Source organism: Camelus ferus, chromosome 2, assembly GCF_009834535.1.
Source record: "Camelus ferus isolate YT-003-E chromosome 2, BCGSAC_Cfer_1.0, whole genome shotgun sequence".
NCBI classification, from domain to species: Eukaryota; Metazoa; Chordata; class Mammalia; order Artiodactyla; family Camelidae; genus Camelus; species Camelus ferus.
Genome location: NC_045697.1, coordinates 54,042,002 through 54,069,002, shown reverse-complemented (window position 1 = coordinate 54,069,002; position 27,001 = coordinate 54,042,002). Strand labels below are relative to the sequence as shown.

The window sequence follows — 27,001 nt, the reverse complement described above, 5'->3', positions numbered from 1 at the left end:
TCTGCTGACACAACCACCTTGCTCATTTCTCTTTTGAGGCTTTTACACTTGTTCTCTTCGGACTTCTCTCAGATGTTTTATGTTTTGCCTCCTCATTGTTTAGGTCCAGCTCAAATGCTACTCTTTTGAAAAAGTTTTCATACTACCAGATCTCAAGTACTTCTCATCTGCCCCATTTTTTCTATCATATTACCTTTTCCCCCTTCCTAACACTTACCACAAACCAAAATTGTCTTATGTGTGTGCTTACTGCCTGTCTTTATCCACTAAATGCAGCATCCTTGGAAGATGATACTGTGTCCATACCTGACAGTTCCTGGAACGCACTGAGTGTTCAATACATACATGTGACCTGCCTGAGAAAGGAGAGGGGAGGAAAAAACACCACCTTGTCTCACTTAGTTATGGATTGGCTTCACATCATTATGTACATCATAAGTCATAATTTATAATAAGGAAAAAAAAGAAGAGTAATATCACAAACAATTGAAGGAAGAGAATTTTTAGGTTTATTTTAGCTGGTTTTAAATTTTTAAGCTACTTTTTAATTTTAGGAAATTACAAAAGGTGAATTATTTGCAGAGATTACAGAGTCTGTCCTCCACACCACTGCATATGCACTGTGAGGAGAGCTATAGATGCCATACAGTCCTCTGCCCTCAAGGACCTCACATTATTCTTGCTGCAAAGGAATACAAACAAATGACAAAAGGACATGAAGAAATATTATATAAATAATTGCAACTTAAAAATCATTTTAAAATTCCTGACTGACTTTGGATTTGAATTCTACAAGGGAAAATTCACATGAGGGTTGCAACTTGTCAGAGAGACTGAAGAATGACTTTAAGGAAATAATTTTTCTTCTTAGTTTCTCGATCTCTATATTGAGACACTCGGTCTAGCTGAACCTCTGACATTCCCCTCCATTCCAAGATCATATGATTTTACAAGGTACACAAACTATCTCACATTGAAATAAAAAGTGAATATACATTATTTGTCTTATGTATTTTGGTTTAACAAAATGCATTTATAATATATAGAATGAAAAATAATTTATTTGGTAGATCCAGCATATGTTCTCATACCAACAAATATGTATTTCTTTAATTCTAAAAAATAAAGGTCTATTCTGAATATAATGGTAAGATACATCAGAACTAGGCTATTAATAAAAATATTACGGTCATCCTTTCTTTTTTTCTTCCTGTTTCCTAAATTAGTTAAATAGATCAATAAATAAATGGATAGTGCTTTAGATAAAACATTAATCAAGATATTTATGCATTTTTATATAAGAAAATGATTAGTATACCAACAATCAAAAAAGATTTTGAAACAATAGATAAGAATATCCTGTAGTTGTCTTTATGTTCCATTCCAAGGTTACATTTCTTTCAGAGTCCAGTCTTGGAGGTAATCCAGTCACGATAAGCAGTCACCCGAGTGTAGACACCTGGTTTATTCTTTTTACCACATCCTTCACCCCAGCTTACTATTCCAACAAGGTGCCATATATTCCTAGAGTTGGGGTAAGCTAGTGGTCCACCAGAATCATTCTAGAAGAAAAGAGGGAAAAATGTTTCGTGTCTTGTCGAAGAATTTCCTTTTACCTCTCCTCTGGAGTTGCAATGCCCTGGGCATTGCAAACATCCACCCTCTGGGCTTAGAACTGTGGAACTCTTGGGTTTCTTCAAAACCCAGGGCAACTACCAACCAGAATACATTGCCTACAGCAGCTAAATATTGGATTGGAAAGACTAGGATTTGATTTTGTTAATTAGTCCAGCCTTAACTATGGAGAAAGTGCCTCAGCTGCTCCATGAGGAAGCCTCTGAAGAACGGATGTCACGTGCACGTGCTAAACGTCCTGCTGCATCTCTCCATAAGGAAGAGACAGCATTCTTGTCGGCAGGGTGCCCATAAAATAGAGCCAAACTTATTTTATCACCTTGTAAGTATGGATTCCTAGACTGAAAACTTCATGAGGGCAGGCATGGTGTTCACCACTGCATCCTCAGCATCTACGCTGGTATCTGGTACATTAATGAGAGTAATAAATATTTGCTTTCTGGATTGAAATAAGAAGTTACTCTGTGAAAATCATTAAGACAAAAATTTTTTTGTGTGGTGATAAAAACTACCACTGAATTAGTACTTTGGGAAAAAATGATTTGATAATATTTCTTGAGGTACCTGACAGGCATCAGCTTCTCCTGACATAAATCCAGCACACAGCATTGTATCAGTCACCAAGCCAGATAACGCATGTGGAGCATTGCAAACTTTGTTATCAATAATCTTCAGAAAGGCCTGCCGAAGTATTACTGGAAGAGGACCTAAAGGCAATAAATTCTGCAAATTATAGAGATCTTAACCTTGTTTGTTGATACAAAGAGCTTCTGTGGAATAAAGCCGATTCTTTGGTCACCAAGAGCCAGCCAGTCCCTGACTAGACTGGTTTCTTTCTGATGTTTATTATCTGGCTGCCGCATACATTATTCCAATTTTTCCAATTCTCATTCTCAGAGGTATTTCAGAAACTGAAAACAATACCATGCTTTTGGTCCCATCACTTTGTTTTCTTTTCAGTATATTTACTGATTGGTTAATTGTGTGAGAAAGTGATTGATTGATTGATTAAATATTATTCCTGTGAAGATATTACATATTTACAGAAAAACTCACCATTCATATAAAGTGTTCCCCATCCTGTAACTACAACGCTGTCATTTTCTGAGAGCTTCATTTTGGCTTCAGGAAGACAAATCGTACGAACGTATTTCGTAAAAGAGACTTCTTCAGCAAGCTGCACAAGGGCAATATCATCGTGAACCCCAGCCTTGCTATAATTTTCATGAAAAATAATATTTTGGACTTTCCTTGTCATATATGGTTTATTTACTACAGTTCCAAAGTTGACAGTCCAGTCTTCTGAATTATTTTTCCTGGAGGACACAATTCAATTAAAATTCACTCAGTTTGGGGTGTTCACAGAGGTTATTATCTTATAATTTTAAGGTATGAGGTTCCCAAACAATACTTATAAAGCACTTAAATTCTTATTTTTAAAAATTGTCTTTGACGTGGGGATGTTATAAATGCTGCAGTCACATAAAAATAGTGCTAAGGACTATTAGAGCTGTTAGCTTTCTACAAATCCTCCTGACCAGAGTCACTGATGTTTCCTGCTGCTTCAGCCCCGTCCAGTTTCTGAGCATTTGAGTTGGGTAGGGCTCACATGAGCAGCCCCAATGGAAGGGGTCCAGAATCACTGTTCTTTCCTACCATACACCCTGCACTCCTAGAACCTGTGGCAGTCTCCAGGCACTTCCATAAATTTTAAAATTGCAAATTATTTTAACACAGTCACATTACATTTACCAAGTCAATGCCTCTTGGCTTCTAATTTAGATTTTCTGACCAGTTTCTCCAGTTCCCCTGAGATTCTTTCTCAGTTAGGACCTAACATCCTATCTAACCATTTTTACCTTCCTCAAAATGTCAGGTATTGGCGGTTTTTTTGGTGGTTTTTTTTTTAAGGGTTTCAAGACCTTCCTATAACTGTGACACTGTTCAATCTTTCTCCCATTTTAAAATCTTCAGTGACTCCACATACTCAATAGCTGTGTTTTTCCAGTAAGTTAGCATCTTGTCATTTAGAAGTATTCCCGATCCCAGATATAACTACATTTTCTAAGCATATTTTCTAATGTTTCCTTTTACAAATCCTCTAAGATTCAAATTATTCTCTTTGCTTGCTGTCCACAGAATACAACTTGTGTTGTTTCATGTCAACACATTTGAAGAAGGCTATTTTCCCAACTCGAAATGCTTATTATCCTTTCTCATCTACTCACCCTATCAATCAAGTCTTTCATCTTTAGAGTCTGGATCAAATCTTACAACTGCATACCTCAGCTAGATATGTTCTCTCTTGTCATCAGGTTTCCATCAAACTTAGTACCTGTGTTGTACATACACCATGCCACCTTCTACTTTTAATACATCACATTTAAATTTCTTCAAATAGATTGTAACCCCCCAGAGGACAAGACAAATAAGCACCTTGTAACTGGAGTCAGACATACCTGTATTCACATTCAATTTCTGTTATTTAAGAGCTGTATGATCTTGGTCAAGTTACATCACCATTTCTGAACCCTAGATTTCCTCATCTTTAAATAGGTTAAATTATACCTTCCATATGGAATTACTATTATGATTAAATAAAATGATGTAAGTAAAGCACTTAACATTGGGCTAAAGCAGCTTTTTAGAAAATGTTAATTTGCTTCCATTCACTTTTCCCCCCTTCCAAATTTAAATTTCTTTGCTGCCCTTCAATTATACAAGTATTTGTAAATTTCATATGGCTTGGCAAACTTCACACATTCAAGTTAACCCCCACAGACTATCCGAAATAGGCCTGCACCTAGACTCCTACATTTAGTGAAACTCTCAAACTTACTTAGCAAAGCAGTGAGCTGCAGATAGGAGCCACCTGCTGCTGATCAGAGAGGCACCACAGTAGTGCTGGCCCTTCCATTGCATGCTTGCCTGCCACGGCCAGGCCCCACCCACGGCTTTTTTCCCATTCACAATTCGATTGCCAGATGTAATACTGTTGGCCAGTTGTCTCCCACAACCTAAAGAAAAGATTTATTTATACAAGAGCAGGTATCTGTGATTATGCTTTATAAGAAGTATTTTTAAAACATTACTTGAAACCCTTCAGTGATTGTTCAGCACCTCCTAACAATGCTGTCTCTTTCCTGTAATGTATTCATATCATGGTAGTCCACTCTATCTTCGTTTGGGTGATGTTTACTTTTCCTCTTTTTCAGTCTTAAACGTCTTTCACTTACTGAGTTACATTGTATCTGTCTTATAATTTTACTCTCCCCAAATAGATTGCAAAGTTCTTGAAGGTAGAAACTTTGCTTCATTAATGTCTGTATGTTGCATAGCATGTACAGTGCTGTCTGTAAAGCCCCATGTGGATAATAGATATTCCAGAAATATCCACTGATTGAATGAATGCATGGATGTACCATGTTGTGGGCCCCATGATACTTTAAAGAGAATTTGTTTAAAAGGTACAGAACTGTTTTTTACCTTATAATAGACGTATTTTTCTATAGCCTAGTTTTGCATTTTCTTATTATCCTAAGTTGTCCTTTTTCCTTCCCTTTTTTTTATATATTAACTAATTCAAACAAGATATTTTTCATGATTCCATTCTTTGCAAACAGTTGTCATTTCACCCTTTTGGACAACCACTTACAAATGGTCAGTGTTTTTTAAAAAGGAATTCCCAATAAATATCTAGTATATCCAATAATTTTGAAAAACTACTATAGATTTCCACCTGAGGTGCTTCTAGATACTTTCTAGAAAAATGATAGAAAACTGTTTGTGAGTGTATTAAATTTATAATAAAGTTTCTAAACTTACAGTTGTTTGTAAGCATTTCAGCATGAGCCTTGCTGATTTCTGAAATTAAAAAAAAATAAAGTTGATAAAATATCATCATGCAATTCTCTTCAACCCAAGGACTAGATTTCCTAACCTAATTACAGCCAACATTTAACTATTCAGGCTAGTTCGTGTATTGCTTATCAACCCCTCTCACTCTTACTTGTTATATTCTGGCCATCTCTCCACATCTTTACCAGGTAGTACAGGAAAAGGAAATAAAAAAGCAAAGCTCTCAGTTTTATGATAGTTGAAGTAAAATATTTAGTGAAGTAAGAAGCTTATACTCTTACTAAAAGAGGCACTGGGCATAATCTTTGGATTTCTTTCCCTTAGATAATTCTCATTACTCTGAAATACTCAGAGTTATCTATATTTTAAAGGAAAAAAATCCAACTAAAATTACATTGGGCCTATCCTACTCTTTGCAAGTCATCTCATTACTAAGACTGAATTATGAAATTTTGAGAATTTAACTTAAATTCAAGTCTCTTTTCCACTGGGAAGAGACTTTAGAGAGAAAGAGAAGAGAGAACTAAAAAAGAACACATCAGAAAGTGCTAACTCTTAAATCTCGGGGATACAGAGGGGCAGTAACTGGTACAGTCTTCTTTCCCAACAACTACTCACGAAGGAATTGTATTGCTTCTTTCAGAAGCTCTGCCTCAGACTCACTTGTCATGAGTGGCCCATTGGTGACAGGGTCTGTGTTCTGAGGCAAAGGACCTGTGACTGGCAGCTGGCAGCCATTATAGCTTTCAAGGACACTAGGATCAATTGTCAGTCTGGAAGAACCACAAAACTGGGCTCTGGAACCACAAGCTTAGACCACCTAAATAGACCTTTTAACAATCCAAGTTAGAGTTTCAGGACAAATGCAGGACCTTCAAGATGCTTACAAACGTTACTTTCTGCACTGAGACAAAATTCTGTCATTTTCTTCTCTTGTTTTCTGGGGAATTATTTCAGACAAGTTTTTCTTTAGTAGGATTACTTCCATTCTTCTACAAGAATCAATAAGAGCTCTCTGTCCTCAATTTCACACTTACTCCTACAATCTTCAGCTCAATGATCAAGAAAACACTTAAGTCTGTTTCCTATAATGAGATCCTGACAAAAGTAGAAGGTAGGGAGAATAATGCTTCAATTACTACCTTTCACCCCCTTTTCCATCCATAATACCCAACCCTCCCAAACTCACAAGCATATCTGTGGTTCAACACTCCTTCCTATCACTGTTCAGACAAAGATTCCATAGCACTACCCTTTCCACTATCAACTCAATGGTAGGAGTGCCAGAGTTTGGAAAGACTATTTTTTCCTAAGTAAATTTTTTCCTAAGTACATTTTTTCTGGTACTTTTTTTTTTAATAGTCTAGATACTTAAGTAGTAGAAAATAATTAAAATAGTTGAAATACCTATAAATTTAAGGGAGGTGGGAACTGCATTCCAGGATGCCATGTTGTCTTTCAATATCTGATGTAAGATAGCTTCTATTTCAGGCTTCATGCTATTCTTCTTTGCTGGAGGAAACTTGAATGTCAGCTGTAACTGTACACTGGAACCACTGGGATTAGGACTGGACAAAACAGAAATGTTCTCATGTGCTACTTCCTGATTTTTTAGATGTCTTATGAACATACTGAATTTCCCACATTGTAATTATTATATTGCCTTTACATATATTAAAAAACAATACACAGATATTGTCCCAGTATATATAAAGTTCAAGGATCCTTAAAAATCTTCTAATTGGTTTAGAGGTATTGTTTGTGAAAGAGGATGTGAACGTTAGAAATCAGAATATTTCAAACATGTATGAGAAACTGAGTACTGGCCAACAAATAATTGGCTTGAAATTTCATTATAATACAGTAAAAAAAAATAGTGTTTTGTACAGATGTTTTCTTAATTTTAGAGGAAGAGATAAATAAGAACTTAAATGCAGGGCTGGGAAGCATTCAAAAGATAAATTCTAGCATATATTCAAGAGCCAGAACTAAGCTTCTTCCCGTAGTTTCTTATGAGTGTCCACCCCAATGGATCTATACAATGAGAAGGCTCAGAAAGATAATTCTAAGCATAAGAATATCTCCGTTATCTGTATATTCAGTACATTATTTTTATTGATCAGGAGAGACAATTAATTCATTTTGGAAGACTGTCAATGCAAAAGCTATATTAATCACAATTTTTAAGAAACCACAGCTCTATTTTCAAATAATTAGGATCAATTGAAGGGCCTTCAGACGTTTTTGTCTGTCTGGAGGTAAGTAGGTTGGTTGGTTGTCTAGCTGGATTTTTTTTTTAGTTTTAAGGAATTCAGACTTCTCCAGAATAGATACTGACAGTTGCTAAATTACAAATGCTCTCTCCCTTAATCACTTATCCCCTATGCTCCGTGATACCTGCCTCCCCGCATCTCTCACCACCACCATTACCACTGTCAGGCACACTTACAATACATATTTAGACAAATGTTATCGTAAAGATTCACTTTTCTCCACAGTCATTACAGTGATGGTGATTATTAAAGAGACCGAAGGAGGATTATTTTAAGAAAGATACGGCCAGACGAGTATGAATGGGAAAAGAGGTGGCTAGTAGATGGATAGCAAGACAATCTTTATTTTCCGTAGAGTTACAATTGTCTTTTAAATTATCTTTTATCATAGAAGTCAGTTAGAACTGACTGCCACCAACAACCTTACAATTCCCCTTCAAGTACCGAGATTACAGATTTGTACAGAACACTTCCTACCCTGAACAGAAATTTGTTAGATACAGTGATATTTTAATTTATGGGGAGTCCTTCCTTCCTTCCTTCCTTTTTTCCCTTCCCTTCCCTTCCTTCCTTCTTCCTTCCCTCCCTCCCTCTCTTCCTTCTCTCCTTCTCTCTTCCTCTCTCTCCCTCTCTCTTTCTGTTTTTCATCACTGTTGTTACTTAAAACCAGGACTAATGTGACATATTACCTACATCTTCTTCCATATAATCTTGAATGAATTTATACTTACAGAAGTTTCATGACCTGAGAGTTGATATATTCTTTGTATACCCTAGAATTCTGAAATGTGGTAGATATCTGTCAAGAGAAAAAACCAAAAAAGCCATGATGTATGTTTCAATCAAATTTATAATAAAGTTAATAAAAAAGATCTCTTACTTACTTTAGTCTCAATATCTTTGCTCAGATTTGTGCTGGCTTCTGAAACTGCTTTTTCACAACTGTCATTATATGTGACTCCAGAAATATGAAAATTACCTTGGTAATAGTAAATCTTTCCTGTGAAATAAAGAAATATTCAGAAAATTTTAAAACAGGAAACGGCTTCAAGCCCCTCTGTATCTTTATCTCAAAATTAAATTTCAATAGATGTACTCAGTTAGGGCAATTAGTTTACTACCACTGAATGAGATATTCCCCTAGCTGTCATCCAACTCAAGTTACTCTATTAACAAAGATTGTATTAGCTCCTAAGCCAAAATCCTAGAGCAAAAGGGTTCATCTTTCAAAATGATTTCAAACAACCTTTGCAAGTTTGAATGTCCATTTTTACTTCACAAGAAGCCTGGTTCAACTAATTTAACTTTAGGTAATACAAGCTTGTCTAGTCTTATATCTGAAATGATAGATGGTTGAACATGTAGAGAAATTCAGGGGTGACTTATCATTCCACACACTTCCTACTCAAGCCAGGATGCCTGTAGTTCTCTCTTTTGCATTACTCCTTTCCACTAAGTCATTGTTTCTCCAGAAGAAGGGATCTATTAAAATGCAAACTATATTTTGGAAGGTTAACTAATTAGGCTACTGGTCCCCACTAACATATTGACAGAACTTCTTCACGGGGGCTTAATATGGAAAACTCAGAACTATCCTTAAGGAAATGATGTGAAGAATGTTATTTTTTAATGAGCAGAGACAAAAAGAGGCTAGAAGGATTCAGACTATGGAGAGTTCATGGATAGACATGCCAAGCAAGAGTCTGAGTGTCTACTACACTCATGAAGGACAAGTTTTGAAATTTGAAATTAAGATGATTATGGAGAAACAAAGGAGAAGCTAGGTTGAAAGAAAACTTGAATTGTCACTGAATCAAGCAAAATGTGTCCATATGACATTATTGTATAGGGTGATATATTTCAGAGGAATAAAACAAAAATCATGATAAAGTAGAATAATACACTTGAAGTATTAAAATGTGGGTTTGTGTTCAGCTATGTGACTTAAATCCTGTGATATCAAGCAAATCACTTGAGTTGCCTGAACCTCAGTTTCCTGCGTGTGAGACTAGGGATAGTAGTAAAACCTGCTCTCTCAAGTTCAAAGGATTATTGTGAGGATCAAGTGGAAGAGTAGGTAACAAATTTGTTTAAAAACCTTAAACAGTTACACAAATTTTAGAATTAATTTTTCTGAAAAGTAAAAATAAACTGGAAAACCAAACTTTCTGAATGTAGGTTTAATAAAAGATATTAAAAATAAGATCAAGTTAGTATGAACATTCAGCCATTTAACCATTCTTGACTGTCCACTATTAGAAGAACCATTAGTGGATTATCCATTCTTACTTATCAATTATATCTTTAATAATCAATATTAGAAATGAGCCAAGAAGAGTAGGGATCTCCAAAGCTTGAGGTATATTTACTAAAAATGTACAGCTTAACTGCAAACCTACTATATAAGCTCCTTTATTGACAACAAATATTGGCACCAAAGTATTGAATTTTTCAGTCTTGCCCATACTCCCATAGTTGGTGATACAACTTACAGAGAGGATCAAGGAAATACAGAATTCAGAAAAATTTATAAACTTTGGTGTCAAATTATATAAAATTATTATGTTGAAATAAAATAGTAGTGACAAAGTTTCCATAAGGAAATTTAATATTCATATTGTTTCTTACCAATTTCTAAGAGTTAAAAGAGATTTAGTGGTAAGGGTGAAAATTGAGTAGTCAATACTGACCAACTGCCAGAAAATGAACAATGAGACCAATAGTTATTCCCAAGATTGCCATCGTTCCAAGGAAGATAAGGATTGTCATCCACAGTGGCCAAGATCTTCTCTGGGAAAATACGTTGTACCTACCAAAGGAGGAAAACGGCTCAAATCAGATGATAGATATTCTAAATCTACCTGTTTCTCCTCCAACTCATACAACACAGTTTATAACTTATGCATTAGGTCTTTATGTTAGTTTAAAACACAGATGCCTTAACTGTCTCAGTGAGGATGGACATTACTGTTCGTCCATTTAGCAAGTCATCTTTGAGTACTGTGTTACAACAGTGAGTAAAATAGCATGGTTTGTGTTCTTACGTTGATAAGGAGAAGTTGGTTTGCTTTTTTATTTATCTAAAGCAAGTTATAAAACATTACATGTGGTCTGGTTGTATCTTTGTAAACTAAAGCCACATCAGATGTGTGGACATATATAGATTTATAAACACAAATATATAACATCATTTATATGTTTAATTGTGTAGGGAAACATCATGATGTCAAAAGCAACTTTCCCATATTATAAGATTATGGGTAGACTTTTTGTCATTTTTGTTTACTTTATTCTTAACTATGTTTTCTGATGTTTCTATAATAAATATAGATTATTTGTAAAATATAATTTAACAGACAGGTAAGATTCATCATCAAAACCAATCAATTAGATGAAAAATAATCAGAAAACATTGTGACTTGGCATCATACAAATAGAGAGGTCTAGGGTTACAGTTAGGCCATATGGCCACCCTTAGTCTAATTTTATAAAGTTTGGACATTGTTTATTCTTTATAGCTTGAAAGATATGATGTCATGAAATTGTCCATTTGGACGAAGACCTGTAACACACAAAAAACAAAATCTGATTTCAAGTTTCAAAATAGCCTCAGCTGTTTCTTCAATCTCTTTGTATTCTGCATCACCCTAAACAAAACTTGCAAAACAGAAGAGTTTGTAATCAGTGGGTACATTTAGCAAATCATATATTCCCTGTGAGCAGGAGAACCTTTTTGTTCTAATCTTTCTAGGACTAACTGATTTTTAGGTAGAGAAGGTCCTTTAAAAATAAATGAGTACCTTATGCCACACCTGTACAACTCCACCCAGTTTTGTTTCCTCTCTGTTCTCTATTCTTAATCCTAACTCTTCCTTGTATGCTTTTATACTAGAATTCAGTTGTTTAATCTCATCCTCAGAGCAAAACATCTATTTAGGCATGGTATTTCTTATACTAGATAAATCACAGTTTAAAAGGAGTATACAGTTAAGGTAATTAATAATGATATTTATAACCTTATTAATATCCAATAATCTGTGTCTTCTAATGAGTAGAAAAGTTCACTGTGATAGCAAAGTCTGAAATTTGTTTTGGATTAGTCAGTTGTAATGTAGTCTGGTAGCTCAGTCTTTCTGAGACATGAAAGTTTGAAAGACTCACACAGGTAGCCTAAATTATGTACATGGCACATAAAGTAGCTGAGACAGTTTCTATGCAAGTAATCACTATATTCAGCTTATAAAATGTTTATCGTTGAAAGCCCATTTTAGGTGTTCTTGGAAGTTCTAAAGAATACATATAGTTGACTGCAGCACTGATAAGCTTTTCCCTTTCATTATGGATTTCTTTCAGTCATAAGCATAATTAGTCCCCCAAAACACACACACACATGAAAACAAAAACAATTCAGCAGTAGTAAACAATCCTATTTTTTAAAAAAAGAACAAAAGCAGAGTCTACAGAAAGAAAATCATTTGAAAACCTTTTAAATTTTGAGGCCCCTTGTATTTTGCCAGGTGCTAATTTAGAATCTGTGTTGTAAAGTACATTATTCCAAAATCTATGTACTAGAGAACAAAAATAATAGTTCTTATGGGTGGATATAAAAAGTAAGCAAAATTTTGCTAAAATTCGTTTCCCCCCCCCAAATTTCTGAAAATTTCCCAGAGACTAAATACAGGGCCTTTAGGCCTCAGAAACAATTGCATGGGCCCAGAAATAACAATCTAAATTATAAAAAGCAACCAATTAACAAAAAACTAGAGAATACGCTATAGCAGCTTGTTAGCTTTTATAGACTTACTCTCCCAATTAAAATCCCATTTACCTGGACATAGTATTTTGATAGTTGTGGTGGTGCCACTGGCAATGGTAGTGATGATGATGATGACAGTGGTGACAGTGATAATGATAATAAGGATCTTCTGGTGTAGCTTTTAAGATGATCAGTGTTTCATAGGTTTATGTGCTACATCCAGTGTTGGTTTGTTTTTTGGGCTGGGTGAAATATGGAGAACAAATAAGATGAAACTTGTCTGACTAATGTTAATGACTGTCATATTTCTATTGTTTCAAGATAGGAGTCATCCAGGGAATGACAAACTTCCTTGACTTGGCTATTTTGAAAAAAATAATTGCCAAGTCTTGGATTTGTCACCTAAAGCTACACCCCAAAAACAGCTTTGTGGTAAGTCGGGATAATCCTAACTCTGTGTTCGGTCAATTCCATCATTCTGGCTTCTTCTTCCTTAACTGAAACCAGCTGTAACTAGGTAGAAATTTCTGACAAAAGACTTTTCACAGGGTACCAATTTTAATATAACTAATATTGCCATCATTTTGCTTAACTTTTTAGCACCCCTATGCCACCTGGACTGAATGACCAATGCCCTCTGGCAAGAAACTGTATGTTTGTAAATCTCAGGCAATATAGTCCTTTCCTTTCATAAACTGACCCTAATACAGTTTTTCCCAGTTTTTGGTCACTCTCTGCTGCCTTCATATGGCTGGTTTTTATGTTTTTTCCAAACTTTGTAATTATTAACTCTAAGAGAGCTTGATATAAGACTACCATTGCTGGAAGTGGAACTAATTATTGGTGATTTTTTAAAAAAAGATTTTCTTAATTTTAGTTTAAAAATTGTCAATATTTCCTTTTAAGGTTAGTATTTTGTGAGTATATGTGTGCAATTCATTTAAGAAATCTTTGCCTTTCATAAATATATACTTCCATGTTTTCTTCTAAAACCTTTAATGTTTCTTCACTGTCTGCACTTAGGTCAACAATTCACATTGCATTTATTTGTGTGTGCATTATGAAGTAGGAGTAAAAGATGCATCTTTTCCCATATGACTATTAATTGACCCTGTACATCTTATTGAAATCATAAACATGCAATCTTTATCCACCGCCCTTCAATGCCACCTTTCTTATAAATCAAGTATAAATCAAGTGTGGATCTCGTTCTGAACTTCTTTTATTGTTTCTTTGATTTATTTTTCTATTACTGTGCCATATCACACTACTTTGATTATTGAAGTTATAGAATGTATGCCAACTCAAAGAAAAACACGCATTATAAGAGTTGTGAATTCAGAGTCTTACTATAGCCTGGTGGACAGCCATTCAGTTAGCTCTGAGGAAAAGGCTCCAAAGAGGTAGGGGAAAAACCAAATTAAATATGATTACCAGATTAAATCTCGGTAAAAGATTACTGCTAGTCACAAAGAACAGATATCCCAAGTCAGTGATTTTAGTGCTTTTCTGTAAAATGGAAAATGCAAAAATCCAAGGTCATTGAAATTCTTCCTGAGATGTTTATCTATTTAAGGAGCATACTTGTCCAAAGCACGGAGGGCCTTACTCATTATGCTGTCCTCTTAATTTCATCTCACAGTGCAGTAGGTCAGTGAATATAGTGGGTTGTGACTTAATCCTTGTAGAACTTGGTGGTGAGCAACACCTTGAGTTTCTCTGTTTACACTTGATGTCTGGTATGTAAGCCCATATTTATTTTCCTTTGTCAAAATTGTCTTTGCTATTTTTAGTCCATTACATTTCCTTATAAATTTTAACATCATCTGATTAATTTCCAAAAAAGAATTTCTAGACTTTTGTTGGTATAGTATCGAATCTATAGATCTTTTGGGGAAGAACTGACTTCTTAAAATATTGAAGTTTCTAATCCATGAACTTGGTACCTTCTTTGTTTTATTTAGATTTTCTTTAATTTCTCTCAGTAGTGTTTATTAAGTATCTGAATAGAAGTCTTGTACATGTTCTCCTAGAATCAGTCTTATATATTTGACTTACTGAATCCTACTGTAAATGTCATTATCGTTTACATTTCATGTCATATTTATTGCTGACATATATAAATACAATTGACTTTTATATATTGACCTTGAATTGAGAAAACTTGATTCATCTATTAATTTCATTTTTTTCTATTTGTGTATTCTTTTGGGTTTTTAACATACACTTCCATCTGCAAATAAGAACAGTATTATTACTTCTTTTCTATTGCTTATATTTTTATTTTGTTTTGGTTGTAGTTGATTTATTGATTACTTCTAGCTTAAGTCATAGAATTCTAGTAAACTGTTGAATAGAGTTGGTGATAGCTGGAGTCCTTCTCTTTTTCCTAATTTCAGGGAAAGGTGTTTGGTACTTCACAATTAAATAGGATGTTTGCTATCATTTTATCAGATTAAGGAATTTTCTTTTGTTTTTAGTTTGCTAATTTTTACAAAAATGGATTTTTAATTAGCCAATGCTTTTTTTGGCATCTACTGAGATAATCATATCCTTTTTCTACCTTTATTTGATCAATATTGTGAATTACATTGATTTGTATTTAAATGTTAAACTGATCTTGTATTTCTACAATAGCCCCAACTTGATCGCAAATAAGATACATTTTACATTCCATTGGGTCTCACATTTTATTTTGCTTAGGATTTTTGTATCCATACTTCTGAGAAAGAATGACACAATTTTACAGTCTTTTAATGTCATTGTTACATTTTGTAATCAAAGCTATGTTGGAGACGGAAAAGATGGCGGAGTAGAAGGACGCTTGCAGGTCACCCTCTACCACAAATACACCAAGACCCACATCTACAGACCCACTCAGCCAACCAGAGCACCTGTGGAACTCCGACAGAACATCGCCCTCTTCAAAAGATAAAGACGCCAAAAATCTGGTACGAGAAAAGGAAAAAAGAAAGAACAAAAGGCAAAGCAGCACCGGACGGGGCCCGCGGGGAGGGAGCGGCAAAGGAGGACTAGCGCTGGCTCGCTGGGTCTCCCCTCTCCAACTGAGAGGCCAGCGGGACGGAGGGGGAGCCTCCGAGGCTCGGATCTGTACAGAGCAGCCCTTGACTGACAGAACTAAGTTAAACGGGCACACAGCGTCCCCCCGACACCCAGCCTGAGACGCGGGCCGGCAGCGGCGGGCAGGGCCAGGCTGCACAAGCCGGGCGGAGGACGGGGACGGCTGCACGGAGGCAGCCCCGGGGGAACGCAAGGGGCTGCGCGCCGTGGCTGTGGGTGCACAGGGCAGAACAACCTGGGCCCTCCATAAAACAGCAAGGTTGATGTGCTCTCGGGGGAAGGGTGCACACCCCCATCTCTGAAAACCCACGGAAAGTTTTTGGGGGAAGAGAGGCAGAGCTCAGGCACAGCCGCCATATACTCCGGCACTTAGCACCCAGGCAGAGGCAGGGGCGAAACCTGCATCCGCACCGAAGCGCTTAGCAGCCTCAAAGGCCAGACAGACTGGCCTGCAGCCTGGGGCAGATAGGATCCTCCATCCTGGTCCCTCAGAGAACTTGCTCCACAAAGACAAACAAGGAGCTGGGTTTTCGCTCGGAGCAGGGACAGGGCTGTCCCTCGGTCTTCCCCGAGCCCACCCGCGGAGCGCCTACCAGGGCGGAGCGCCGACCAGGGCAGAGTGCGCAGCCGCACAGAGTAGCGGAGCTACCGGCGGTGGCGCAGGTAGAGCGAGAGCGGCCCCCCGCCTTTCGGGCAGGAACACAGCCCCTGACCGAGGTGCTGGGAGGGGGCACGACCCGCCCTCCTACCCAGCCAGTCTGCAACATCTGACTGCGGCATCCGGAGGGGCAGCGACCCGCCCACCCACAGCAGAGAGCTGCACCTGACCCAGTGTTAGGATGAGGCGCGATCTGCTTGCCGACAGGTGCTGGGAGCAGCACAGAAGAGGGCGCCAACGGAGGGCCTCTGAAAACAGTAAGCTGAGCTTCCAAAACAGGAGACAAAGACAGAAAGACTTCACATTAAAAGCACACAGACTCCAGGAGAACACCGACAAACACCCCCCCCCCTTTTTTTTAAAATCTGTTTTTACCTGTTCTCTTTTCTATTACTCTCTTAATTTTTACTTCTTAATTCATTTCTATTTCTCTTGGGTTTTGATGTCCTGCTATTCATTAGACACAGGTTTCAAATACATCTATTCACCTCCCCCCCCCCCTTTTTTTGTAAAAGTTTCAAAAGGACGTCTCAACACGATTAATACTCTGCTTCAACTCACTCTTCTATTATTCATTATACACTGTTTTCAAACCCTCTTTCTCCCTTCTTTTAAAATTCTTTCTCTCTCTCTCTTATTTTTTTTTCTTTTTTTCCTAAGTTCTATTCCTAAATAGGCATCAGATAGATAAAATCCTTAAGGACCAAAATAAACAACTGATACTCCATAAACCACAGTGCCGGAGAGGTATGAGCAAGATGAAGAAGCAGAAAAACCTTTCCCAATTAAAAGAACAAGAGAAATCCCCTGAAAGATCAACGAAATAGCCATCGATAGCCTACTAGATCAAGATTTCAAAAAAGGAGTGATCGAATTGCTGAAGGAATTAAAAGAGATAGTGTTTAGAGATATAAAATATGTCAAAAATGAAATCGAAGCTATAAAGAAGAGCCAAGTAGAATGGGTAAACTCATTGACAGAGATGAGGAATGATCTAATAGCTGTGCAAAGCCGACTAGATAATGCAGAGGAACGAATTAGTGATCTAGAAGACAGGGCAATAGAAAGCACCCATTCAGAAGAACTACAAGAGAAGCAAATAAAAAATAATGAAAATAGCATAAGGGACCTATGGGATAATATAAAGCATCCCAATCTTCGCATAATAGGGGTCCCAGAAGGAGAAGAAAGATCAAAGGGGATTGAAAAGGTTTTTGAAGAAATCATGACTGAAAACTTCCCAAACTTAAAGAAGGAATCAGATATCCAAGTACAGGAAGCTCAGAGGGTCCCAAACAGGAAGAACCCAAATAGACCCACACCAAAACATATCATAATCAAGATGGCCAGAGTTAAAGATAAAGAAATGATTCTAAAGGCAGCAAGAGAAAAGCAAAGAGTAAGTTACAAGGGAACCCTCAAAGGCTCTCAGCTGATTTCTCTACACAAACACTACAGGCCAGAAGGGAGTGGCAAGATATATTCAAAGCCCTGAATGAAAAAAAGATGCAGCCTAGGATCCTTTATCCAGCAAGGCTATCCTTGAGGATAGAAGGAGAAATAAAGAGTTTCACAGACAAAAAAAAAGCTGCAGGAGTTTAGCAACACTAAACCCATGTTAAAAGAAATATTGAAAGGGCTATTCTAAATAGAAAAGCAGCAGGATGCTACAGAAATGAGAAACACACAACTGGAAAGGTGATAACTCATGAATTACAAATAAAGTAAACATGAAATTATAAAAGAAGACATACAAATCACTGAGAGTGGGAGAGGGAGGCAGGGAAATATAGAATATCTTTTTCTTTCTTTTTAAAATTTTTTTAACAGTAGGATGGGTTTGAGATCATGTTACTATCAGTTTAATAAGAACAGTTATAGTAATGGGTTGATAGATTTACAAAAAAGGGTAACCACAAGCCAAAAATTTACAAAGGAGTCACAAAATTAAATAAAATCCATAATAATAAAAGGAAAATTACCAAACCACAAAAGGAAGAAGAAAGGAACAAAGAGGATATACCAATTCAACTGCAAAGATAAGTTCAAAATGGCAATAAACACACATCTATCATTAATTACTGTAAATGTTAATGGACTAAATGCTTCAGTCAAAAGACACAGAGTGGCAGACTGGATAATAAAGCAAGAACCTTCAATATGCTGCATACAAGAGACCCACTTTAGGGAGAAGGACACATATAGATTGAGAGTGAAAGGATGGAAAAGGATATTCCATGCAAATGGAAAAGCCAAAAAAGCAGGTGTTGCAGTACTGATTTCAGACAAAATAGACTTTAAAACAAAGGCCACAAAGAAAGATAAAGAAGGACATTTTATAGTGATTAAAGGAGTGATACAAGATGAGGATATTACACTCGTTAATATATATGCACCCAATATAGGGGCACCTAAGTACATACAAGAATTACTAACAGAGATAAAGGGGGATATTGATGGGAATACAATCATAGTTGGAGATTTTAACACTGCATTAACATCACTAGACAGATCTTCCAGACAGAAAATAAACAAGGCAACAGAGAAATTAAATACTACAATAGAAAAACTAGATTTGGTGGATATTTTCAGAGAATTACACCGCCAAAATATAGGATATACATTCTTTTCAAGTGCACATGGAACATTTTCCGGGATCGATCATGTACTTGGGCACAAAAGAAACCTCAACAATTTTAAGAAGATAGAAATTATCTCAAGCATCTTTACTGACCACAATGACATGAAACTGGAAATCAACAACAGAGAAACAAAGGAGAAAAAAAGGAAAGCATGGAGATTAAACAATATGTTATTGAAAAAACAATGGATCAATGAGGAAATCAAAGCTGAAATTAAAAAATACCTTGAGACAAATGATAATGAAAGCACAACCACTCAAAACCTATGGGACACAGCAAAGGCAGTGCTAAGAGGGAAGTTTATAGCGATACAGGCCTTCCTCAAAAAAGAAGAACAATCTCAAATAAACAATTTAACCCACCACCTGAATGAATTAGAAAAAGAAGAACAAAAAGCCCCAAAAAGCAGCAGAAGGAAGGAAATAATAAAGATCAGAGAGGAATTAAATACAATAGAGATTAACAAGACCATAGAAAAAAATCAACCAAACCAAAAGCTGGTTTTTTGAAAAAGTAAATAAAATCGACAAACCTCTGGCCAAACTCACAAAGAAGAAAAAAGAGAGAGCACAAATTAGCAAAATAAGAAAGGAAAATGGAGAAATTACAACAAACAAAGTAGAAATACAGAATATCATACGAGAATATTATGAAAAACTGTATGGAACCAAACTGGATAACCTAGAGGAGATGGACAAGTTTCTGGAAACATACTGTCCACCAAAACTGAATCAAGAAGAATCTGAACACTTGAACAATCCGATCACTAGAAAGGAAATAGGAATAGCAATTAAAAACCTCCCTACAAATAAAAGTCCAGGACCGGACAGCTTCACCGGGGAATTCTACCAAACATACAAAGAAGAACTCATACCAGTCCTTCTCAAACTCTTCCAGATGATTGAAAAGGAGGAAATACTCCCAAACTCATTCTATGAAGCCACCATCACCCTGATACCAAAACCAGGCAAAGACACTACAAAAAAAGAGAATTATAGGCCAATATCACTGATGAACATAGACGCCAAAATCCTCACCAAAATTTTAGCAAATAGAATCCAACAACACATAAAAAAGATTATACATCATGACCAAGTGGGGTTCATCCCAGGGACACAAGACTGGTTCAACATACGCAAATCAATCAGTGTAATACATCACATCAACAAGAGAAAGGACAAAAACCACACGATCATCTCAATCGATGCAGAAAAAGCATTTGATAAAATTCAACACCCATTTATGATAAAAACTCTCGCCAAAGTGGGTATAGAGGGAACATATCTCAACATAATAAAAGCTATATATGACAAACCTACAGCCAGCATAGTACTCAACGGTGAAAAACTCAAAAGCTTCCCACTAAAATCTGGGACAAGACAAGGATGCCCACTATCACCACTCCTATTCAACATAGTCCTGGAAGTCCTAGCCACAGCAGTCAGGCAAGAGAAAGAAATAAAAGGGATCCAAATTGGAAAAGAAGAGGTAAAAGTGTCATTATATGCTGATGACATGTTACTATATATAGAAAACCCTAAAAGGTCCACAGAAAAGCTACTAGAGCTGATTGAAGAATTCAGCAAGGTAGCACGTTACAAAATTAACGTTCAAAAATCAGTTGCATTTCTTTACACTAACGATAAATCAACAGAAGAAGAAAGTAAAGAAACAATCCCCTTTAAAATAGCACCCAAAGTAATAAAATATCTGGGAATAAATCTAACCAAGGAGGTGAAAGAATTATACACAGAAAACTATAAACCATTGATGAAGGAAATTAAAGAAGACTTTAAAAAATGGAAAGATATTCCATGCTCTTGGATTGGAAGAATCAATATTGTTAAAATGGTCACACTGCCCAAGGCAATCTACAGATTTAATGCAATCCCTATCCAATTACCCAGGACATATTTCACAGAACTAGAACAAATCATAATAAAATTCATATGGAACCATCAAAGACCTAGAATTGCCAAAGCGCTATTGAAGAGAGAGAAAGAGGCTGGAGGAATAACTCTCCCAGACTTCAGACAATACGATAGAGCTACAGTCATCAAGACAGCATGGTACTGGTACCAAAACAGACATATAGACCAATGAAACAGAATAGAGAGCCCAGAAATGAGCCCACAAACTTTTGGTCAACTCATCTTTGACAAAGGAGGCAAGAATATACATTGGAATAAAGACAGTCTCTTCAGCAAATGGTGTTGGGAAAACTGGACAGCAGCATGTAAAACAATGAAGCTAGAACACTCCCTTACACCATATACAAAAATCAACTCAAAATGGATTAAAGACTTAAACATAAGACAAGATACAATAAACCTCCTAGAGGAAAACATAGGCAAAACATTATCTGACATACATTTAAAAAATTTTCTCCTAGAAGAAATAAAAGCAAGAATAAACAAATGGGACCTAATGAAACTTACAAGCTTCTGCACAGCAAAGGAAACCAGAAATAAAACAAGAAGAAAACCTACGGAATGGGAGAAAATTTTTGCAAGTGAAACCGACAAAGGCTTATCTCCAGAATATATAAGCAGCTCATACGACTCAATAAGAAAAAAATAAACAACCCAATCCAAAAATGGGCAGAAGACATAAATAAGCAATTCTCCAAGGAAGACATACAAATGATCAAAAGGCACATGAAAAAATGCTCAATATCACTAATTATCAGAGAAATGGAAATCAAAACTACAATGGGGTATCACCTCACACCAGTCAGAATGGCCGTCATTCAAAAATCCACAAATGACAAATGCTGGAGAGGCTGTGGAGAAAGGGGAACCCTTCTACACTGCTGGTGGGAATGCAGTTTGGTGCAGCCACTATGGAAAACAGTGTGGAGATTCCTCAAAAGACTAGGAGTAGACTTACCATATGACTCAGGAATCCCACTCCTGGGCTTGTATCCAGAAGGAAATCTACTTCAGGATGACACCTGCACCCCAATGTTCATAGCAGCACTATTTACAATAGCCAAAACATGGAAACAGCCTAAATGTCCATCAACAGGTGACTGGATAAAGAAGAAGTGGTATATTTATACAGTGGAATACTACTCAGCCATAAAAACCGACAACATAATGCCATTTGCAGCAACATGGATGCTCCTGGAGAATGTCATTCTAAGTGAAGTAAGCCAGAAAGAGAAAGAAAAATACCATATGAGATCGCTCATATGTGGAATCTAAAAAACAAAAACAAACAAACAAACAAAAACAAAGCGTAAATCAGGGACAGAAATAGACTCACAGACAGAGAATACAGACTTGTGGTTACCAGGGGGTTGGAGGGTGGGAAGGGATAGACTGGGATTTCAAAATTGTAGAATAGACTACACTGTATAGCACAGGGAAATATACACAAAATGTTATGATAACTCACAGAGAAAAAAATGTGACAATGAGTGTGTATATGTCCATGAATAACTGAAAAATTGTGCTGAACAGTGGACTTTGACACAACATTGTAAAATGATTATAAATCAATAAAAAATGTTAAAAAAAAAAGCTATGTTGGCCTTATAAAACAAGTTGGGAAGTAACTGTTTTATTACACATAAAATTTTAAAGTTACATGAAGTGAAAAAAATCTTAAGGAAAAAAATTCAAGTTTCTAAAACTGATATAATCACCAGTATAGGAATTGCTACCTGCCCTTCAAGAATACCACATTTTGAACTCTGCACAAACCTGAAATAAACTTTCACTTTACCAACTAACTACGATTCCGAAATTCATATGTTGAAACAGCTAACAGAAATATAATCTGACTCATATAGACATTATATGACACCGTCATTTTATCTTTGTAAAACAAGACAAAGATTTAAAGCTGATGTATGTAATGTATTTATACTAGATATCAATCATCTCATATGCATTTCTTTTTTCTTTTTTGATTTGCTTCTAATGTCAAAAATCGCAACTGTGGATTGATGTGGTTCTCCAACATTCCATGAATAAACAGTGTTGCTGCTGAAACAGTATAAGCCTTTCTTCCATCTTGGACAAAGCCTTAAATGTCAGTGCTTACACCAGTTTTCTCCTCTTGGCACCATTGCCACAAAAATCCTGTCAGTTGTAAAGGAGAAACACACGTCATGTTAAATTTTTGGTCTTATTGAATCATCATCCTTTACATGAGTACATTTTAGAATTTACGTGTGTTCTAAGAACATCCTATAAATTGCATGTCCCAGTTTCAGTTCAATTACAAAGTCTCAGTGTCTTAAGCTTGGATAAGAATTATCAAGTGCTATGTAGCAGCTGATATTATCCACCACATGACAGCACTTCCTCTTCCTGGGTTTATATTTTCACCCAAAGCTTTACCATGATATTTGCATTCAAATATATTTATTTTCAAATTTTTCAAAATCTTTCAAATACGCCTTAAGACTCTCTACTGACTGGCCCACCTTAATTTTATTATTTTCTGTCACGAAGTTGCACATGCCTCGTAACAACTAATACTATTTATTGTTCTGTTTGTGCCATACTTTTTCCCCAAGAATCTTATAGGACCCTAAAGTATAGGGTTTATATCTTATACTAATTTTCCATACATTTCAGGTTTTCAATAAGCACTTACAGTCTCATTGTCTGATTCTTACAACATGAAACAGCAAGCAAGGGCCTCTTCTTTCTTTTATTTCTACATAGTATTTAGCGCTTATTCATACTGTTTTCTTTTGCATTTGCAATAATATTTTGGGTTAGCTTATCTGGCGAGCTAACAGTGGCCTTTTTAATGACGTTGTTCCTTGATAAGCTCACTTCTAACAGGACCTAGCTTTCAAAAATAGAAAAATGAGAAGCTCAGTTTTATCAATAGCCCATCAAGATCCAGCTCTAAGGAATTATTTCATATTTATTAGACTCATGGCATATTTTTTGACCAAGGTGTCAGGTAGTTAACTTAGAATGGGAGCTACAGTATTTTCTATGTATAGAATGCATGAGTCCATTACTAGGAAACTACCTTTGTATTCTCAGGGAACCTGGGTAATATACTCAATAGGTCTGTTACTCAATAAGTGACACATATGTGTTAAATCCTACTATTCTGGTACTTGAGTGCCTACTTACTTCCTATAAACCCTCTAGATTAAAAATGTCATTTCTTGTGCATTGTTAATTTTTGTTGCTAAAAATATAATTTCGTTATATATTCTGTTCCTACTAACGAAAATTTAGGGGAGATTGACATTCCTTGCCAACCCTTGTAACACAGTGAACTGAAGCCTACATTAATTAAAAGATTGTAAGAGACTAAATTGCTATTCAATGAGTTTCAGTTTTTTGTAAGATGGATTACATCCCTAGGTACAAAAGGTACTTACGAATGAAATTGTTTGCAGTGTTATAGCTAATGTTTATATAATTTTGATGACTCATAAAATATGAAGAATACGAAAGTGGAGATAACAGTCTACTTTTTTAACTGAAAGAAGTTGTTACTAAAAAATCATTTGCCACTCAATCTAATAATTCTGGGTAAAAAGAAATCCAGAATAAATTATTAAAAGTATGGCTTGGTCAAATCTAAAAATTGGAAACAATCATTACTTGAAGCCTATGTTTGTTCACTTAAAATAAATGTTGTCAGATTAACTTTATATCACTTTTAGATTAGGAGCTCAAGGCAGTGTGGTAGATAGAGACTCATATATTTCTCATATACTCTTCATCATCTTAATAATTATTATCACTAATATGAAAAAAATAATAGTTGCTATTTATTGAAGGGATACTAGTGGCCTTATATTGTGTCTTCCAATGTTACTAAGTAACTATTTCATATTAATTTTTTCAACAATTCTATGAGATAAATATTATCACTCTCACTTTATAAATGAAGAAATTGAACTTCAGAGAGTTTATTTGTCAAAGGTCACATAGACAGTGAGTAGTAAAATCAAGGTTAATTTTTCAAAAATATATGGGACTGGTATTTCTTCTAATGATGGACTAAGCAATTCAGAACAACACTTCTGATAAGTATAGCAAGAAAGATGGCTAAAAGAAATAGTTGAAAATTCTTTTGAAGAGCTCATAGAGCTAACAAGATGATGAATTCCAGGCCAAGATCTTGGTGAAGATAAACCCAAAGAAGTTAGTTAGCCTGCCATTTGGAGCTACTATTTCTGAAAGAGGACGCCAGAGCTGAGTAGGACATATGATAGGATCAGGGCAACAGCATCAAAACTTGGAATCCAGGGCCTGCACTGGGTAAGGGTGGTTGGGAAACCCACCACACTTTGAGATGGGCCTCTGAAAGGCAACTTCCTAAGTGTACATATATACCTAATGTCTGAATTGGATATCTTTATGAAAAGAACAATGATACTTGACCCCTACATGGCATTCTACTATAGGAAGATCATAGATCCTAATGTAAAAGGTAAAATAATAAAACTTTAGAAGATCATTTAGGAAATAAGCTTCATGATCTTGAAGAGAGCACAGTTCTCACTTTTTACAAAAAGTATTAAAAAGTATTAACCGTAAAAGAAAAGATTGATAGATTGGACTACATTTGGAACTCCTGTTTATCAAAAGACACATTAAGAAAGTTAAAGGCAAGCTGCAGACTGGAATAGATATTGCAAAAAATTTACCTGACAAAAGACTTTTATCAAGAATAGATAAAGCACAGCTCTAAGTTAGTCAGAAAAAGACAGACATCTTAATAGAACGCAAAACTTGAATATGCAATTCTGAAAAGTATATAGATATTTATAATCATATGAAAAGATATTCAACCTCATTAGTCATTAGGGAAATTGGAATTAAAATCACTACATATTGACCATTTTGGCTTAAACTAAAAAAAAGTAATAATGACAAGGGTTGGGGAAGAGGAACTAATAAATCACTGCTGGCAGGTGTGTGAATTGGTCAGCCACTTGGGGAAACTGTTAGAGCAGGCAGATAGCAGGTATGAGCAGAGAAAGGGGGACACAGACCAAATGGCAGGAATTGGGCAGAAAGGAGGGGCACAGGCCAAATGAAGGAAACCACACATCCTGTGAGCAGCAGGGATCCCTGGGCAGAGAAAGAAAAGCTGGAATCTTTGAGCTGATAAGGGGCCACATCTTTTGGCCTGGAGACCAACAAAGAAAGGTCAGAAAAGGCAGGAATTTCCAATGTCCGAATGTAACCTTTTACTCATTATGCCCTCATTTCAATAAAATTAGCCTTGCAGATCAGAAGTACCCATCATGCACCGACACCATGACTATTCCGATCCAGACTAAATAAGGACAAAAATCCCTCCTCCCTTTGGGAAGGTGTAGTCAGGGAATACGACCCCAAACCCTTCCCTCCCCAATGAATATTCCGCCCATTCATTTTTACACCCTATGTAACTAACTTGCCAAAGAAACTCAGGGCAGCTGCTCACCTGAGCCTGCCCACTCTCCCCTGAGAGTGTACTATCCATACTTTAATAAAGCCTCACTTTACCTTTTTAACCTCTAAGTCTTGTCTCTAAATTCTTTCTGGGGCGGGACAAGAACCTGGAACACCAGTTGCACCTATCGGCGACAAAACTAGTTGACAGTTTCTACTAAAACAGAATGTGGGCATGCATAGCAACCCAGCAATTTCACTCCTGTTCTAAACCCACCAGAAGCAGCATACATATGTGCACCAAAATGATGTGGAGGGGCACTCCCAGCTACACTATGCATGATAACCCCGAAGGGGAAGCAACTCAGATGTCCATCAGCACTAGAGTAGCTACAAACTTTGTGGTGTTTTCACATAACAAAATGTTCCACGGCACTTTAAGTAAAAGAACTTCAGATACATGCAGAAACATAAGTGATTCTCAAACGAAAGGATTAGATTCAAAATAATATACACTAAATGATTTTATTTCTGTAATAGTCAATGACTGTTAGATGTATAGAGTTAGAAGTTCAGGATACCATTTGTTTTTGTGGAGAAAAAGGCACATTGATTGGGGGGAATTGGGAGAGTGTGGCTTCTGGGATGCTGGCAAAGCACTATTTCTTGACTAGGTGGTAATTATATGCCTGTTCACTTTGTGACAATTTATTGATCTGTATATAGTC

The 27,001-nt window shown here is 36.3% G+C and overlaps 1 protein-coding gene across 1 annotated transcript; it reads right to left on the bottom strand.

Annotated features, from left to right (window-relative positions):
- Positions 1–486: 486 nt before the first annotated feature.
- Positions 487–12,781, bottom strand: LOC102524164 (transmembrane protease serine 11B). The gene is made up of 10 exons (XM_006194934.2): positions 12,595–12,781; positions 10,457–10,575; positions 8,651–8,766; positions 8,498–8,565; positions 6,901–7,061; positions 5,461–5,499; positions 4,475–4,652; positions 2,692–2,951; positions 2,200–2,342; positions 487–1,562 (listed from the first exon to the last, which is right to left on the bottom strand). The coding sequence occupies exons 1-10, from the start codon at positions 12,600–12,602 to the stop codon at positions 1,401–1,403; spliced, it is 1,254 nt and encodes a 417-aa protein (XP_006194996.2). The 5' UTR covers positions 12,603–12,781; the 3' UTR covers positions 487–1,400.
- Between the last annotated feature and the right edge of the window lie 14,220 nt (positions 12,782–27,001).

Bases quoted from the DNA above. Each gene is read 5' to 3' on its own strand.
- LOC102524164 (XM_006194934.2), bottom strand. The intron at 8,767-10,456 runs GTCAGTATTGAC...TTTATTTCACAG, and splicing joins TGTTCATTTTCTGGCAGTTG to GAAAGATTTACTATTACCAA. The intron at 4,653-5,460 runs GTAAGTTTAGAA...TCTTTTCTTTAG, and splicing joins TGAAATGCTTACAAACAACT to GTTGTGGGAGACAACTGGCC.